The sequence below is a fragment of the Leucopleurus acutus genome, assembly GCF_964270905.1.
Source record: "Leucopleurus acutus genome assembly, chromosome: X".
In the NCBI taxonomy this organism is placed as follows: Eukaryota; Metazoa; Chordata; class Mammalia; order Artiodactyla; family Delphinidae; genus Leucopleurus; species Leucopleurus acutus.
In genome coordinates this window covers 6,023,779-6,039,113 of record NC_139148.1, presented here as the reverse complement: position 1 = coordinate 6,039,113, position 15,335 = coordinate 6,023,779, and the positions used below count along the sequence as shown (strand labels likewise).

Below are 15,335 nucleotides of genomic sequence, written 5' to 3'. Positions count from 1 at the left end.
TCCTGTGAAAATATACTCCTCAACATTTGGCCCCTGCTTTTTGTTGCAGTTGTCACCCTGTTTATGACCGACAGCTCAGTCTGCCTAACCCCCACTGTGAACTTTGAGTTTGTCACCAGGCCAAGGACTCCTTTTCTGAAACACCAATTTGCCCATAATGCCCTCTTTCTTGCACCCTTTTTACTAACACGTCATTTCCAGTAATTAAACCATGTCCACTGTTGGTCCAGCTTTGGCCTCTGCCCAATCTAATTATTTCTCTGATGTCAACCCTGCCAAAGATCATACTTAACCTCAGCCCAGGCTGTTCATATACCGCTCCAGCTTCAGCCCTTGTTTGTCGGACTGATGAACATTGATATGTAGAGAGAGATGAGGGCCCCCTGAAGATGTGTGGACCTTAATAAGGGGATGAGTAGGTTGATACCGCATTATCTAAAATGGCAGAGATGGTCAGCAATTTGGGGGAGTTAAGACTGTAAAGGGGAAAGTTAGGGCCGTATGGTGCAGAGATTTCATAGCTAAAGCCTTACTGTGGGACTGAGATCTACAGCTGAGTGAGTTTTAGATAGGAGAGGAAAATTTCTAATCCTAAACAGTTGAGATCTACCCAGTGGTTTTGGGAATCCTGTATTATTAAGATACATTACTGTGACTGGAAGAGCAAATACCCATACAATGGAACGTGACAACGAAAAAGAATGAAGTATTGACATATATGACAATGTGGGTGAAGCAAATATAGTATATCATTTAACACAATGTAAAACATCATGAAATGAAAGAAGTCGGACACAGAAGACTACATATTGTATGATTCCGTTTATAACAAGTGTCCAGAGTAGGTAAATTTATAGAGAAAGAAAGTACGTTCGTGGTGGCCAGGACCTGGGTGGAAGGACTGCTAATGGGTACTGCTTTCTGTCAGGGGTGATGAGAAAGTTCAGAAATTAGTGGTGATGGTCGCACAACCTTTCTTCTGAAAACCACTGAGTTATATAAGTAACTTTTGTGTTTGTGAATTATATATCAATAAACGTGTAATAAGAGTATTTTTCAAAAGATATATTATTGGTTCATTGTTCTTTTAACTGCAAACAAAGGTGATACTATTCTATTCGTACCGATGTTCTTAAAAGCTTAGGCATTCATATATAGGAAATGGACTACTTTATCTCATACCCAACCTTGAACTTCAAAGAACAGGAGGCCACAGCATCTTAATTTTTGGATGACTGTTTCTGTTATCTGTTACAACCACGCCAGCCTAGAACAATCTGATGTAAATATCACAGTGCAACCATCACCAAAATTTTAGTCATGTGGAATGACAAGTTTCAAGCAGAAATTTAAATACTAGGGATAATAAATCATAGTCCTCCAAAGCTATATTCAAAAAGATACACGCACCCCTATCTTCATAGCAGCACTATTTACAATAGCCAAGGGATGGAAGCAACCTAAGTGTCCATCAACAGATGAATGGGTAAGGAAGATGTGGTACATGTATACAATGGAATACTACTCGGCCATAAAAAAGAAGGAAACAATGCCATTTGCAGCAACGTGGGTGGACCTAGAGATTGTCATACTAAGCGAAGTAAGTCAAAGGCAAATACCACAGGATATCACTTATATGTAGAATCTAAAATGTGACACAAATGAACTTATCTACAAGACAGAAACAGACTCACAGACATAGAGAACACACTTGTCGTTGCCAAGGGGGAGGGGTGTTGGGGACGGGAAGGATTGGGAGTTTGGGGTTAGGAGATGCAAACTATTGTATATAGAGAATGGATAAACAACAAGGTCTTACTGTAGAGCACAGGGAACTATATTCAATATCCTGTGATAAACCATACTGGAAAAGAATATGAAAAAGAATGTATATATTTATATAACTGAATCACTTTGCTGGACAGCAGAAATTAACACAACATTGTAAATCAACTATACTTCAATAAAATAAATTTTAATAAACAAATAAATCCTAGTCCTAGTATTTGGTACATGTTGAGTAACTGTCAAGCTGTGCGAAGCGGATTGTGTCTCACTTAGTTATCCCACTGACCTCATGCAGGAGATATTGTCCTTATGCTTTACAGACAGATACAGACTGAGGGACAGACATAGTAATTCCCTTGTCCAGAGTCACACATCCCAGTGAAAGGGAAAGAGGAGGTTTTTCCCATGGGATTTGACGTCCAGGCTCAAACACTTATTACTGAATTGGTTAAAATTGAAAGCCTCCAGGATGCCAACTTGTAAATCTACCACAGCTACTTACTACGGAAGAACCGTCTAGCGGTCATTTTCCTGTTGGTCTGTATTCTGTTGCTCAGCACACCCGAGAGACGGCTCAGACACTTTTCCTTTTGAAACACCTTGAAATCTTCATTATTTTATATGTATTTGTATCATAAAGTCAAGGGCAAAAAATGATATCCTATTTTAGGAAGAGGGACATATATCAGGGTGGCAAAATTGGTCTTTCATTAATGCAAGTGTTTCAAAATTATATTAATACACACAGGTGTATGTAGATTTCAAATAGAAAATTATTTAATGAGTCAATATTTCTTTTTCTTTTCGCAGAACAACGGTTCCCTGGTTTGGTGCCAGAATCACAAGCAGTGTTCTAAGGTACGTTCCCTACAACTATATCAGTATTTTAGAAAACGTTTCATTTTGTAACAACTGTTAGAGGCACAGGACGTTGCCAAGCTAGTACAGAGAAGTCACATGTACTCTTCACTCATTTCCCACCAGTGGTTACCCTTTACGCATATGTAGAACAATATCACAAGCAGAAAATCGCCTCGGTACAAGGTGTGTATATAGTTCTATGAGATTTTATCACATGTATGGATTTAGTTAGTGTAGCCACCACTACAATCAAGATACATATATCAGCATTACTGTGTACTACCTTATTTCTCTCTTTATTCTCTAATTATTTCAATCAGAAGTATTTTTAAGGAGAAGACATCTTCTGATTACACGAGAGGATTTCATGCATTCTCCTTACACCTAAGTTGTTTTGTTTGCGTTTATTGTGTTTGTGTGTGGGAATTGCTCATTCGCTAATCGGATTCTTGAAGCAGTCTCTTTTCTATCTTTGAGTATTTCTTGTTGCACACACATGCTCTCAAGTTATCATTATACTCATTCATATGTTTCCTAGCATAGATTTCTTACCTCAGTCCCCAAACATCACCATCTTTAAATATATTTATATGTTTATAGAGAGAGTATATATGTATGTATATGCTTTAGCTCCATCTCAAAGTCGGTTTTATTCAGATTATATAAGTGAATAAAGTTGAAACTTGCTATCAATACTGCAGCACGTTGGGACTGTAATAGCGTTTGATGAGATTTCCTTCATGGTTACGACTGTTAGACCGAAAATCGAAGCATTCCTTGATTTCACAACCAAAATTTCATCTGAGCAATACACAGTAATATGAAACAGCATATTTATGAAGAACATTATTAGTTTGAAAGGGCTTTCAAACAAATTATCTCCAAGTAAACGGTTGTAGAATAATGTTCCTAAACCTAAAACTTCACTATAATGATACATTCTGACATTCATGCATGCGTTGTGTCACTTAATCCGCATGAGCGTTATTAAAAACAGAACAGAATTATTTATGTGAATGTGAAATTATTTGGTGAAAACAAACTTTGCTTAGTTCTGACTCTCTAGATCCTGGGCAGAAATGAAATGTCTGGTTTATGAGCCTTTCACTCTTTTTATATAATATCATACATATTTGCTCTGACAAGGTATTTTCTGGTTATCTATTATGTTCATTGTTCTTCAATTGGTGTTTTGGGTAATTTGTTTATGTCATCACTGCAGGAGAGGATATATATGTGTGTGTGTGTGTGTTGTATGAATGTATGGCTATGAGGCTGACTAAATTTCATAAGTAGTGTTTTTGTCCAGTTTTGTTAGTTGGGTATTACTTGAATGATAATTTGTTGTATCAGTATTATTTCTCATAAGCACCTCTTTTCTCCTCATGCCATCAAGAAATTAATTTTTTTTTACACTTGAAATTTGAATGGGACACGTTCATTTAAACTGCTTTTAAAATATCCTAATTAAAGAACATTGCAGCCCTAGGGAATACAGATTGTTAAACCATGTTTTGTAATTGAATGATCAAGGCTGACCTGAGAGACTGAACTTGACAAGAAAAGAAATCAATTCCTTTTGCCTGAAAGAAATAAATCAGTAAGTCATAGATAACTTCAACAGAAACTTTGAAATATATTACAAAGCCAACATAAATTTAAGGGTTGTCTTTAGTCTGAATACTTGGGGATGAACCTTAACATGTTCATCAAAGTTTATCTCTTTTGGATATTATCACCATGGGATACATTTGCAGATAATTACAGTTTGCACTTCTTCTGAGATTCATGAAGCATTGTGTAGGCTTTTCCTTTGCTTTTTAGGTTAATGAGGTGAAGGGTGAGCGGTGGTAACTCCATTTTACACATGGGGAAATTCAGGCACATACGTATTGCATAATGTCCTGGAATCACTCAGCAAATCAGTAGAGGTAAACTAAAGTTTGGAATGCCATCTCCTAGGCTGTGTTGTGTAGAGAGCAACAACTTGAAAAAACGTTTTGAGCAAATATTCGGACAGAAGAGTAAAGACACCTCATCAAATCAAGAAATAATGCTGATGGTATAACTTTCTGAGTATATATTAAAAGATAAAATTTACATAATATTTTATAGAAAGTACACACTTTCTAATTAGTTCTCGTTGTGTTTGCAAAGCCCATCACCTTCAGGATGCCTCCAGAAGGTGAGTTCTTCTTCCCATCTGACTGCCTGCCTTGTCCATCCTGCCATCATCTCTTCCTGGACCCATCCAGGAGCATCCTCTTGGGTCTCCCAGCTTCCACTCGACCCACGTAGCTGCTGGAAAGACCCTTTAAACATATCAGCTGAATCTTGCTGCTGTCTGCCTCACACCTTTTAATATCTTCCTACATCACTCAGTCTAAAACATCGGCCCTGTCTTGTCTGCCTGTGCTCTCTCTCCAACTTTCTCCTCTGCTTTACTCCCATCAAGCCTGCCTTTCCCTTCACCAGAAGGCTCCTTCCGCAGTCACCCAGCTCTCCGCACCCCATTCATGTCTCAGCACAAATGCCACCTTCTCAGCCTTGCCCTCCCAGGTCACCTCCCACCCATTTACACACTTCCTCGGCCTCATTATACCCGCACGACGTTATATAGTTGTTCCTTTATCTCTGAGAGTTTGTCCCCTTCACCAGAAAGTAAGCCCCGAGGGGCATCGACTGAGTTGTCTTTGTTCATTGTGGTATTTTCAGGCCTAGAATGGAGTTTGGCACAGAGTAGTTGCTCACCAAATATTTGTGAATGAATCCATGAATGAAGTCCATACAGTACATTTTCTCCTCCCCCAAAGTACGTCATTGCTGTATTACCTTCAGGAAAAAGGTTATAATCCATTTTGTATCCATGTAACTTAGCATGATTATTTCTTATTAATTAGGAAAATCTTCCTCCTATAATGAAGCCAGCACTATGAAGTCAGGGGTCTTTGGCATCATTTAGCTCCTAGATGATGTAGAGCAGTGACTTACTGTCCTGCATGGTTTGAGGCCAGTGGTTCTCAAGCTGGAGCGATTCTGCTCCCAAGGGGACATTTGGCAATGGCGGGAGACATTTTTGGTCGTCACTACTGGCATCTAGTGGGCGGAGGTCAGGAATGCTGACAAACTCCAATGCACAGGACGCCCTCACAGTGAAGAAGGTCCAAGCTCAGTAGCGCCGAGGGAGGTTGAAGAACCCTGGTCTGTGCAGTTTGCGAGTTATAAAGGAATTGAAGAACACACTCCTATTCTCAGCAGTTTTAACACTTTATTATATGAAGGAAAATAAACATATAATTTACCGAGCATGTGGTATGCGCCAGGCACCTTTTCAGGGGCTCATTATATGTTAGGAATTCTAATGCTCATCATATACAGTTTCTTTATTTTTATTTCTTTATTTATCTATTTTTGGCTGCGTTGGGTCTTCGTTGCCGTGCACGGGCTTTCTCTAGTTGCGGCGAGCGGGGGCTACTCTTTGTTGCAGTGCGCGGGCTTCTCATTGCGGTGACTTCTCTTGTTGTGGAGCACGGGCTCTACGCACGCAGGCTCAGTAGTTGTGGCTCGCGGGCTCTAGAGCACAGGCTCAGTAGTTGTGGCGCACAGGCTTAGTTGCTCCGCAGCATGTGGGATCTTCCGGACTAGGGCTCAAACCCATGTCCCCTGCATTGGCAGGCGGATTCTTAACCACTGCACCACCAGCGAAGTCCACATCATATACAATTTCTGTTAAAGGCCAGATAGTAAATATTTCCATCTTTGTAGCCCATAAAGTCTCTGCGGCAACTACTCATGTGGCCACTGTAGCCTGAAATCAGTGATAGATAGTACCTAAACAAAGGACAGTGGCTGTGTTCCAATAAAGCTTTATGGTTGGACACTGGAATCTGAATTTCATGTAATGTTCATGTCATGAAATTGTATTATCTTTCCCAACCATTAAAAAATGTAAGAACCATTCTTTGTCTGCCGGCTGTACACAAACAAGTGCCCGGCTGGACTTGCCCATTTGCCAGAGTTTGCCGTTGCATTCACATATGCAAAGTCAGTCAGAAACAAAACAGCACAGTTGCATTTGTCTCTCAGTACAAAGACATACCTTGGTGTATTCAAACTAAAAAAAGGGACAGTTTCTAGCCTCCTGTGTGGAACACTTTTGGTCAACTTGAGAGGATTTGTTGAATGAATGAATGAAGGAATGGTAAACAACTGTAAGAAAACATCAAATCACAATTAATTTTTGAAAATTCAGTGTTAAAACGCAATTATTAGAGCCAGTAAAAATTGTGGAGCGCTTCAAGATGGGCAAAATATGGCTGGATGTCCCCTCTTGCACCCTTGCAGGTTATCTGCGTTGCTCATCGTCTTTGAGCTATTTTGTTACTCTGTAAACGTAGAAAGCTGGTAATAATGCAGGTGATTCTTGTCCACGGAAATGCAAATGGTTGTGTGCAGTGTAGTGCAGTTGATGCTTCCCCCATCAACAGACCATTTTGCATCTAGTTGTAAATCCATTCTAGCATTTGTTTTTGTGTGAATATATTTATATTTCTTGGATTTCTCCTTTGAACCACATGTAACATACTACTGGTTCTTGCAGTATTTCATGAGTTAAATCTTGGACACTTGTTCATTTTATATTTGCATGCGAGTCATGCATTTACTTTATAAAATAAGCATCCTTTGACCTTACGCTGCCCAGTTACCTTTCTAAGCATTGCATCCAAGAATGGCGTTCTTGTTGACACGCACCCCTGTCTGGGAGCAGGCATGCTCATCCTTCTCCTTTTGGGTGTTATAACTCACTCACCCGACTTTTGTTTCCCATTTGGTTGTGAGGATTTGAGTTGAAAAGCAGTAATTTAGGGCTCAATCTTGGTGCGGTGGCATGTTGCTTTGATCTCAGTGGGAGTTCGGTTCTTATAAGGCTCTAACTCCAGATTCTTAGTGATTTTGCAGGTTTATTCAGAGCCAGATTTCGAGGTGAGGAAGATTGGTTTTGCTTGTATGAACATCTGGGCAGTTTCATTTGACATCTCTGAAACTTATCGGATAAAGGTCAAACCCCAGAAACATAACTGAATGTGACTGTTGAAGGTTTTTGTGTTGTGTTAGATGTCTTCTATGATTTATGTGGTAATGACTGTGAATCCATAGAGCCCCAGGAAAAGACATCTTAAGGAGGAAAATGAAAACTCAGGCACCCATGGAAATGCGCTATGTCCAAACACCCAAAGAACCAAAGTTGAACAGTTTATTTTTTGTAATATTCTAGTGTACAACAGTTTGAAAGTTCAGTTGTTTTATATCCTTTCAAACATTTAAAGCCTATTGTAATACTTACTGACATTCATACAGTTTTCCCTGACTTTGTGTAATCGACTTCAAGGACAAAGTTGACGTATACTGAGCGTCTCTTGTCCAACATATTGATATCTTTTGGGAGGTACCAGTTATTCCATAGGCAAAGCCACCATTGACATTGATTGTCAAGAGAGGTTGTAGGATTGTGCCACTGGAGGAGTAGAATACTTCTCCAGTGTTAAAATTAATTCCCTTTATTTTGGATACCAATGTTATTATGTCCATAAGTAATGATCATGATGTTATTTCTAAGTAAATGGGATGTGATAATCTAGGAAGAGAGAAATATTCTATTTCCTTAAACCAGTGGAATGAAAACGTGTATGGAATGCGTATGAAAAGAAATGGTGAGGCGTGTGAAAGTTTGGCTACTGTTCTTTTGAAATACCAGTCTGTACATGCATTATCGTACTAGCATGATGAATAAAAATTGTCAAATGCACATTTGTTAGACTATCCTATAACATCATGCCAGTAAATGGCATAATTCTAAGTACCCCAAAGACCATGATGTGCTTCTGTGCTAACCAAGAGATGAAGTCTCTCCTCCGGGACACCTGAGCTCTTGGATTTCCGGGTCTCCATGCAGCTGGAAAGTCACATCCTCAGCAGCCTTGAGTTAGGGGTCCACGTGTAGCTACATTCTCAAGTACTCCATCCAGTGTCACTGTAGGGGAACATGCAAGTCGGTATCATCTCTGAGGTGAAGGCAGAAATGGAGAAAAAAAGAAAGAACAAAGTGAGAGAATGGGGAACAACAGATAAAAACAAAAAGAACGTACAAATGGGGGAGCTAAATGAGTCCCTAGTTTCAGAACTTCCTTTCTGGCGTGGTGGGTGCCGAGGTTTCTGAGAATCAGCGAAGGCTCCCAGCAGCGTCCCTGCTAGGGCTCAGGCAGGTGGATCGGTGAGTTGATGATTTTAACCATGAGAGATCTGCCATCTGTCACCGCCTCCTGGAATGCAAGCTCACAGCCCTAATTGGAGCCTTCAGCATGGAAGGCAGCCTGAGCTGGTGTCACTGACTTGCTTTCCCTCACACCGTCATTCTTATGGTAAGTGTTTTCTGCCCCCACGCTGGGAACTTTTATCAAACATATTAGTGTGCTTTGGGGCGATCATTAGCCATCAGTAGCTGGAACATTCCAGGGTGTTTTTAGCCTGGAAACTAGCCTGTGTGCTGCAGTAACTTGCAAAACTTGGCCAGGCTCATAGCACCATCAATATTTAAGGAAAAGAACAGGTTCTTATTTGGATTTAAATCCAACATGTGACATGTTAATAGCCCAGCGTGTTTCTGATTTTCCATATCGGTTTTTATGGATGTGAAAGACTTCCACCTGCTGTAAACTTCAAAGCAAAGACATGTGGAGGGGAAAAGGACCTCTATGTAAGTCTTTATCCTCACCCCTTCCTCAGCTCTTCCTATCAATTTCTCCTTCCATCTGATGAAAGAAGATGCAAACGAAATCTCTTATTTGGTTCATGACTGAGGAAGGGTTCCCTGAAAGCTGGCTTTAGAAAGGGAATGCATTTTGAACATATGAAACACATATACGTCAGGATGCGTCACGTGGTGATAATGGTCTGACAAACGTTTTGAAGTTGTATTCATCAGAAGGCACACAGAGGAGCCGGGATGAGCTCCGATTGCTTGAAGATGCTGGGCTTGAGCTGGCAACTGGCAAAGAGGACCAGTGTCGATTGAAGGATGGGCATGGTTATGTTTCAGAAAGAAGATAGACTTGGACTTCAGTAAGCTGGGGAGGGCAGAATTTGTGGGCACTGAATACGTCATTGTGCTGAGTTGCCCTGCCTTCTCCAAGAAGTAGTCTCCCCTGAGGTGAAAACTCTCACTTGAGTTTAGGGGTAGAGGGTCAGCATTTGCTTTTCTGTGTTCATGATTGTGACCCCATCCTGTAGGTAGTCCTTGACATGGGGGTCAAGTTGTTCTACCTAATCATACACAGGAGTTCCTCTTAGAAGCCTAATATGTGTTGGTACATGGTCTGTCTTAGAAACACTATTGCTCCATGTTTGTAAAAGAGCAGTTGTTATAGGGAAATAAATCTAGGTATTAATTTCAACTGTTTTTACTAGCTGACACTCTCTTTACTAGGAGATGCTCTTGTGTCTAATTTGCCTAAAGAAGGAATATAGGCTAATTATTTGAAAAATTAATTTTCCTTTCTCAAGATTTCTCACTTTTGATCTATTTGATGTGGAAGAACTTCCTTCATCCTATAAATAATCACATTCAATTACCTTAGTATATTTGTTTTCTAATCTTTGGGGTCATAGGACTTTCTGTAAGATTCATTGCTCAAAGTATGATGTTCTTTGGGTGATGTTGTTACTGAACCAGACTTGGGCCTGATGGCCCGTGCAGTAAACCCAATCTACTGACACTGGGTTGTGGTGAAGGGAAGTGTAGTGTTGATTGCAAGGCCAAGAAAGGAGTATGGGCGGCTCGTGCTCAAAAGACCCAAACTCCCTGATGGCTTTCAGGGAAACGTTTTTAATGGCTCGGTGAGGAGAAGGGCTGCAGGTGTACGATCAGCTTGTGGACATAATTTTGATCGGTTGGTGGTGAGGTAACCTGGTGGTATTTTGGGAGTCAGTGTCATCAACCTTCTGGTTCCAGCTGGTCTGGGGTCTATGTGCTTGTGGGCAACATGAAGTTAACTTCTTCCACCTGGTGGGGGTTTCAGTATCTCCAAAACAGCCCAAGGACATGGCTCAGAATATTATCTATAGCCCTTGAGAAGGAAACAAACGTCCTTGATTTTGTTTAATGGCTAAACTATTAGTTTGTCTTGCTTGACTCTTTTCCTTTGTTTCTACATTTTTCACTTCTCAGATTAAATTTGTTCTTTGGAACTCAGGGAAAGCCTAGGAGGCTAAAGTTTTTCTACAAACGAGAGGAATGCAGAGGACATGGGGGGACAGTCTGTCCTGGGAAGGTCCCATAGGGTGCTGCTTGGTTATAATATGAAGTGTGTGTGTGTGTGTGTGTGTGTGTGTGTGTGTGTGTGTGTGTGTGTATGTTTAACGGCTAAACTGAACATCTGTTCTAAACTCTTTTTCAGCCTAAAATTACCATAGCTGTGCATGGGATCTACCATTGAGTTTGTACCTTTTGTTTTCTTCTGGGTTGGAAGAGAAAATTTTTCCTAAGGACGATCTTTATCAAGTACTCCCTTCATCTTCTTTGATGAGTGTCTAGGCAGAGTTAGGATGACGTTTTTATTCAAACAGTCATCTTCATTAGGACCTGTAATTTTTTCTGTGGATGTCAGAGCTAACAGCAGTTCTGCTGGCTGTGAAATGACAGTGACGTAGCAACAAGCCGCTGCTCTCCTGGTACTAGAACTAGAATATCAAACCTTTGGTATCCTTGCAGTACCAAAAGGCACCAGAGAGAAACAGTATTTATACATGCCTGATAGATATATAGTTTCCAGATGCTGTACAATCCATGCTTCTGTGACAGGACTGACTATGTCCTTTCACAATCTCAAAATTGTCCTTTGACAAATGCCATTTACTGAATCCCATGTTGCTGCAATGCAGCACGTGTAATATTCTCAGGAACTGTCTCACAAACCCAGTCACCGAGGCCACTCTGAGGAACTCGCCAAGGACAGCGGTCTGTTATTCCATGCCATCTCTAGGAGAAAACTTGGGAAAGCATTCATCGTGTCCACTTTATCAGTACTAATTATGCGTCCCTTCGAAACTGGTAGATATTTTAGCCTGTGGACACTGTGTTTTCCCCTTAGAACTGACTGTTAGAAAGCTGAATGGTAAATAAAATCACCTCCTTTAACAAGGTTACTGAAATTTATCCCGTGTGTGTGGGAACTAGCTTTATCCCTGACTCCAGTGTTTCTTCTCCTTTATCTTGTTTTTATCACACACGTGAGATTTGTTTTCTAGCTGTATCCTGTGGATCTTTGTAAATTATCTTGACTCCTTTTAGGAGTGAGAAAGGCAATAGATAAATCCATAAATCGCTAAAATAACAAATAACTAGAGAAATGCCCCATCGTGGCTGACACTTGCCTGATACGTTGTTTAGTTTCCTGAACCATTTTATCCACAGTTTCATGGTTCACTGAGATGAGATGACAAGACATCTATATTCCTAGCAGAGCTCTTTCAGCCGGTGCTGACAACGAGGGCTTCATTCCTTGGAAAGGAGCGAAGGTGGCCACTTGTCAGTTAGGTAATGGCTGTGCCTGGGCAAAAGAGAGAAGAAAATGCAGTTTAAGTTGTGAAGCCGGGGGGTGCGTATGGACGTGTTCTGAGGGGGAATGAGGTAAGTGGAACAAAGGTGAAAAGCTTTTGTTTGTGAGCGCCTTTTCGAGCCAAAGGGGTTTGGCCCTGTCTTCACAGATCTTAAGTCATAAATAGCAGAGGTCAAAGAATAGTCTTTAAAACCACACAATAAAGAAAGAACTTCTCTCAACTGGGTCTTTTCAGAGCAGAGCCACCAATGTGGGTGAGTTCATTTTCCATTCGCATGGGGGAGGCAGTGACTTAAAGTGTGCACTTTGTAAAGATGGCCCTCCCTCGCTCCCTCCCTTCCTCTTTTCTTTCCTTCTTTCCTTCTTTCTCTCTATTATAGTATCTATTAGAGTAGCAAATGTTGATGTCTAGGAAGAACCTTCCCAATCTGCCTTAGGTTATGGGAGTTCCTCTTGAAAATTTTAGGCATAGAGTAATAGAAGTGGATGAACTGGGCATTTCACCTTCTTTAGCTACAGCAGAAATCCCACTCAGCCTACAGCGTGTGCATCTCCATGTGCTTTTCCTCACGCCAGTAGCTCAGTTCACATGGATGTTGATGTCTATTCGTGTTGGAAGACAGGTCGCGGTAAGGCAGAGCTGAAGGGGAGACGTGTGCTGGTGGTCAGAAAACTGGGATCACGTGGCATTGCCTTATTAAATACCGGGCGTTTTAAGCAATTACAAGTGACGGATGCTGCGTCAGATTCCGCATAGGGAATGAGAACCGTGGAAGCTGCCTGGGCCAGGACGGGCCTTGCGCTGTGCAAGCGGAGGTCACCGGGTGTTCGGCCACCTGCAGATGTGGCCGGTTCAGCCTTTCGTAGACGTTTCTCACGTGCCTTGGTGGCAGCTTTGTGGAGAGGGGCCGGGGAGCTGCCCGCTCTTCCTCCGGACGGGATGCAGCTCTTTTGGAGTCCATCTGCTGATGAAGGTGGGGCTCTGGAGGGCTGGGCGCCTCTGGGTTCTCACAGCTGCAAGGTTGAACTTGGGCGGTTGCAGATGAATGAGCCGCCTTTCCCAAGAGAAGCTGCATAATGGCTTCGGGACTATTAAGCTGTGAAGATTCGTGCGCTGGCGTTTGGGAGTGTGTGTTCCGCATCTTTTCCTTGGGGAGCGAGGGGGGCATGTGCGTTTTTGGCTTTTTACATCCAACTGTATGCACATTTTCCCTTTTTGTATGAGGAAATAATGCCTGCACTAAGGGTAAACCCTCCCCTCCTCCTAAATCCTTCCACAAAAAGATACTTATTAAGGCTGGCATTCTGAAGAACTAAATGCTTCTTTAACTTTGCTTTATCTGCTTCAATGAGCACAGTGTACCGAGTCCGGGGAATTCACATTATGGCCGCGAGCCGCCCTCCCTATTCTCTGGGGCTCTTTGGGCGCAGAAATAATCCCTTCCTAGAAGCTTTTGAGAAAGGAACTGAACTATGCGGGCTAATCAACTGTAAATCTTGGCCATCCCCAAAGTATTGCATGAAGTCGCATCGAAAAGTGTTCCGATCACCAGGAAGCCTAATTTCAGGACCTAGGGCACATTTGCAGCAAACATGTTGATGTGCTGTGTTTTAAAACTCTGGAATGCGGCTCCTTTCTGCAGCCATCCTCCGCTTTTGTTGTTTGCATCCTGTGTGTGTTTATTTGGTTTCTTTGTCGTTTGGAGACAAAAAGACAATGAAACTCCTTAGAACTTTTGTTTTCCAACTGGTAATGGAGAATATTATAAGGAGAAGGGAACTCTGATGGAACGTTGAATTACAAACGCTCGGAGGCTTTTCTAGATGACTTCTAAATCATTTTCTGCTCAGTCAGGGGACAGTATTGGGGAGGAAAAAAATAACCTAGGTTGGGAGAGTCACATCTGCAGGCCTCTGTGAGCCACCGTGCTGCAGTCCCCCGTGTCATCACAGTAGCTGTCATTCTGCTGAGAGGTTGTGTCTTGCTCAGGACGAACGCAAAGCTAGGTCGCCTGCATTCTCCTTGGACCTAAGATAGTATCAACAATGCGTTTATAGTAACATAAATCAAGTCTTAAGACACTTAATGTATAGAGGTGAAAGCTGTCTTTCTGAATCACTGAAATCTAATGGAAATGGGACAGTGGCATTTGCTCTCTTTTGGAAGGCAGAATGAGAACTTCATTTTTGGCCAATGAAATGTCCCTTCTTTACCTGCCTCATTCTTCCCGATATTCCTCCGTCTATACGTGCACAGACCACTGCCATTATTTCTATCCTGAGATGTGGATTCAGCTCCATACCGATCATTTCTGATTTACGGTCCTTTAAAAACCCTTTAAGTTGCTGTGTCCTCATTGAGACACATTTCTTCTGCCCTTTGCATGAGAGGTGGTGAGCGTCACGTGGAGAGTATGGTCTTTGGGCTCCAGGGCTGAGGGTGTGACTTACAAGCTCTGTGACCTGGACCAAGTTGCCTCTTTGCCTTCTCCAAACCTGTCCCTCACCCTGGATTCTCTATAGTAATTAAAAACATAGATATTCACTCAACCACTCAACCTAAAAACTCACAATTCTCCTTGGTGCCAGCCTCTCCTTTACCTTTATACCCATCCTTCCGCAACGTTCTTCAGTTTCATGCCTCAAGCTAATTTGCCGTCCTCTCTGCTGTAACTCACACATGTATTGTTGTCCTTGAAATATACTTGTCTCATGGCCTCTATTTTCTCCGTCTTTCTACTATTTTATGCCTCCCAACTTCTTAGAGCAATGCTTCTCAAACATTAGCATGCTTAAGCGTGTCCTGGTGAGCTTACTCGAGTACAGATTCCTGGGTCCCACCTCCAAAGACTCTGATTCAGTAGGTGTGGGTTGGGGTTTGAGATTCTGTGTTTCTAAGAGACTTCCAGTGGATTCTGGTGTTGCTGGTCCAGGGTAGCTGCAAGTTTCTCACCATTAAGTCTGATGATAGCTGTAGGTACTTTTGTAGATAGTCTGTATCAAGTTGAGAAAGTTTCCCTCTATTCCTAATTTACTGAAAGTCTTTATCATGAATGAGCGTCAGATTTTGTT

The 15,335-nt window shown here is 41.7% G+C and overlaps 1 protein-coding gene across 1 annotated transcript in view; it reads left to right on the top strand.

Moving 5' to 3' along the window:
• Positions 1 to 15,335, top strand: part of LOC309978073 (anosmin-1-like) — a gene marked incomplete at its 5' end in the record, with an annotated part of 198,369 nt that overhangs the window by 46,727 nt on the left and 136,307 nt on the right. Inside the window, one exon of the mRNA XM_082864422.1 lies at positions 2,599 to 2,646. Within this exon, the coding sequence (XP_082720548.1) occupies positions 2,599 to 2,646 (48 nt within the window). The remainder of the gene's footprint in view (positions 1 to 2,598; positions 2,647 to 15,335) is intronic.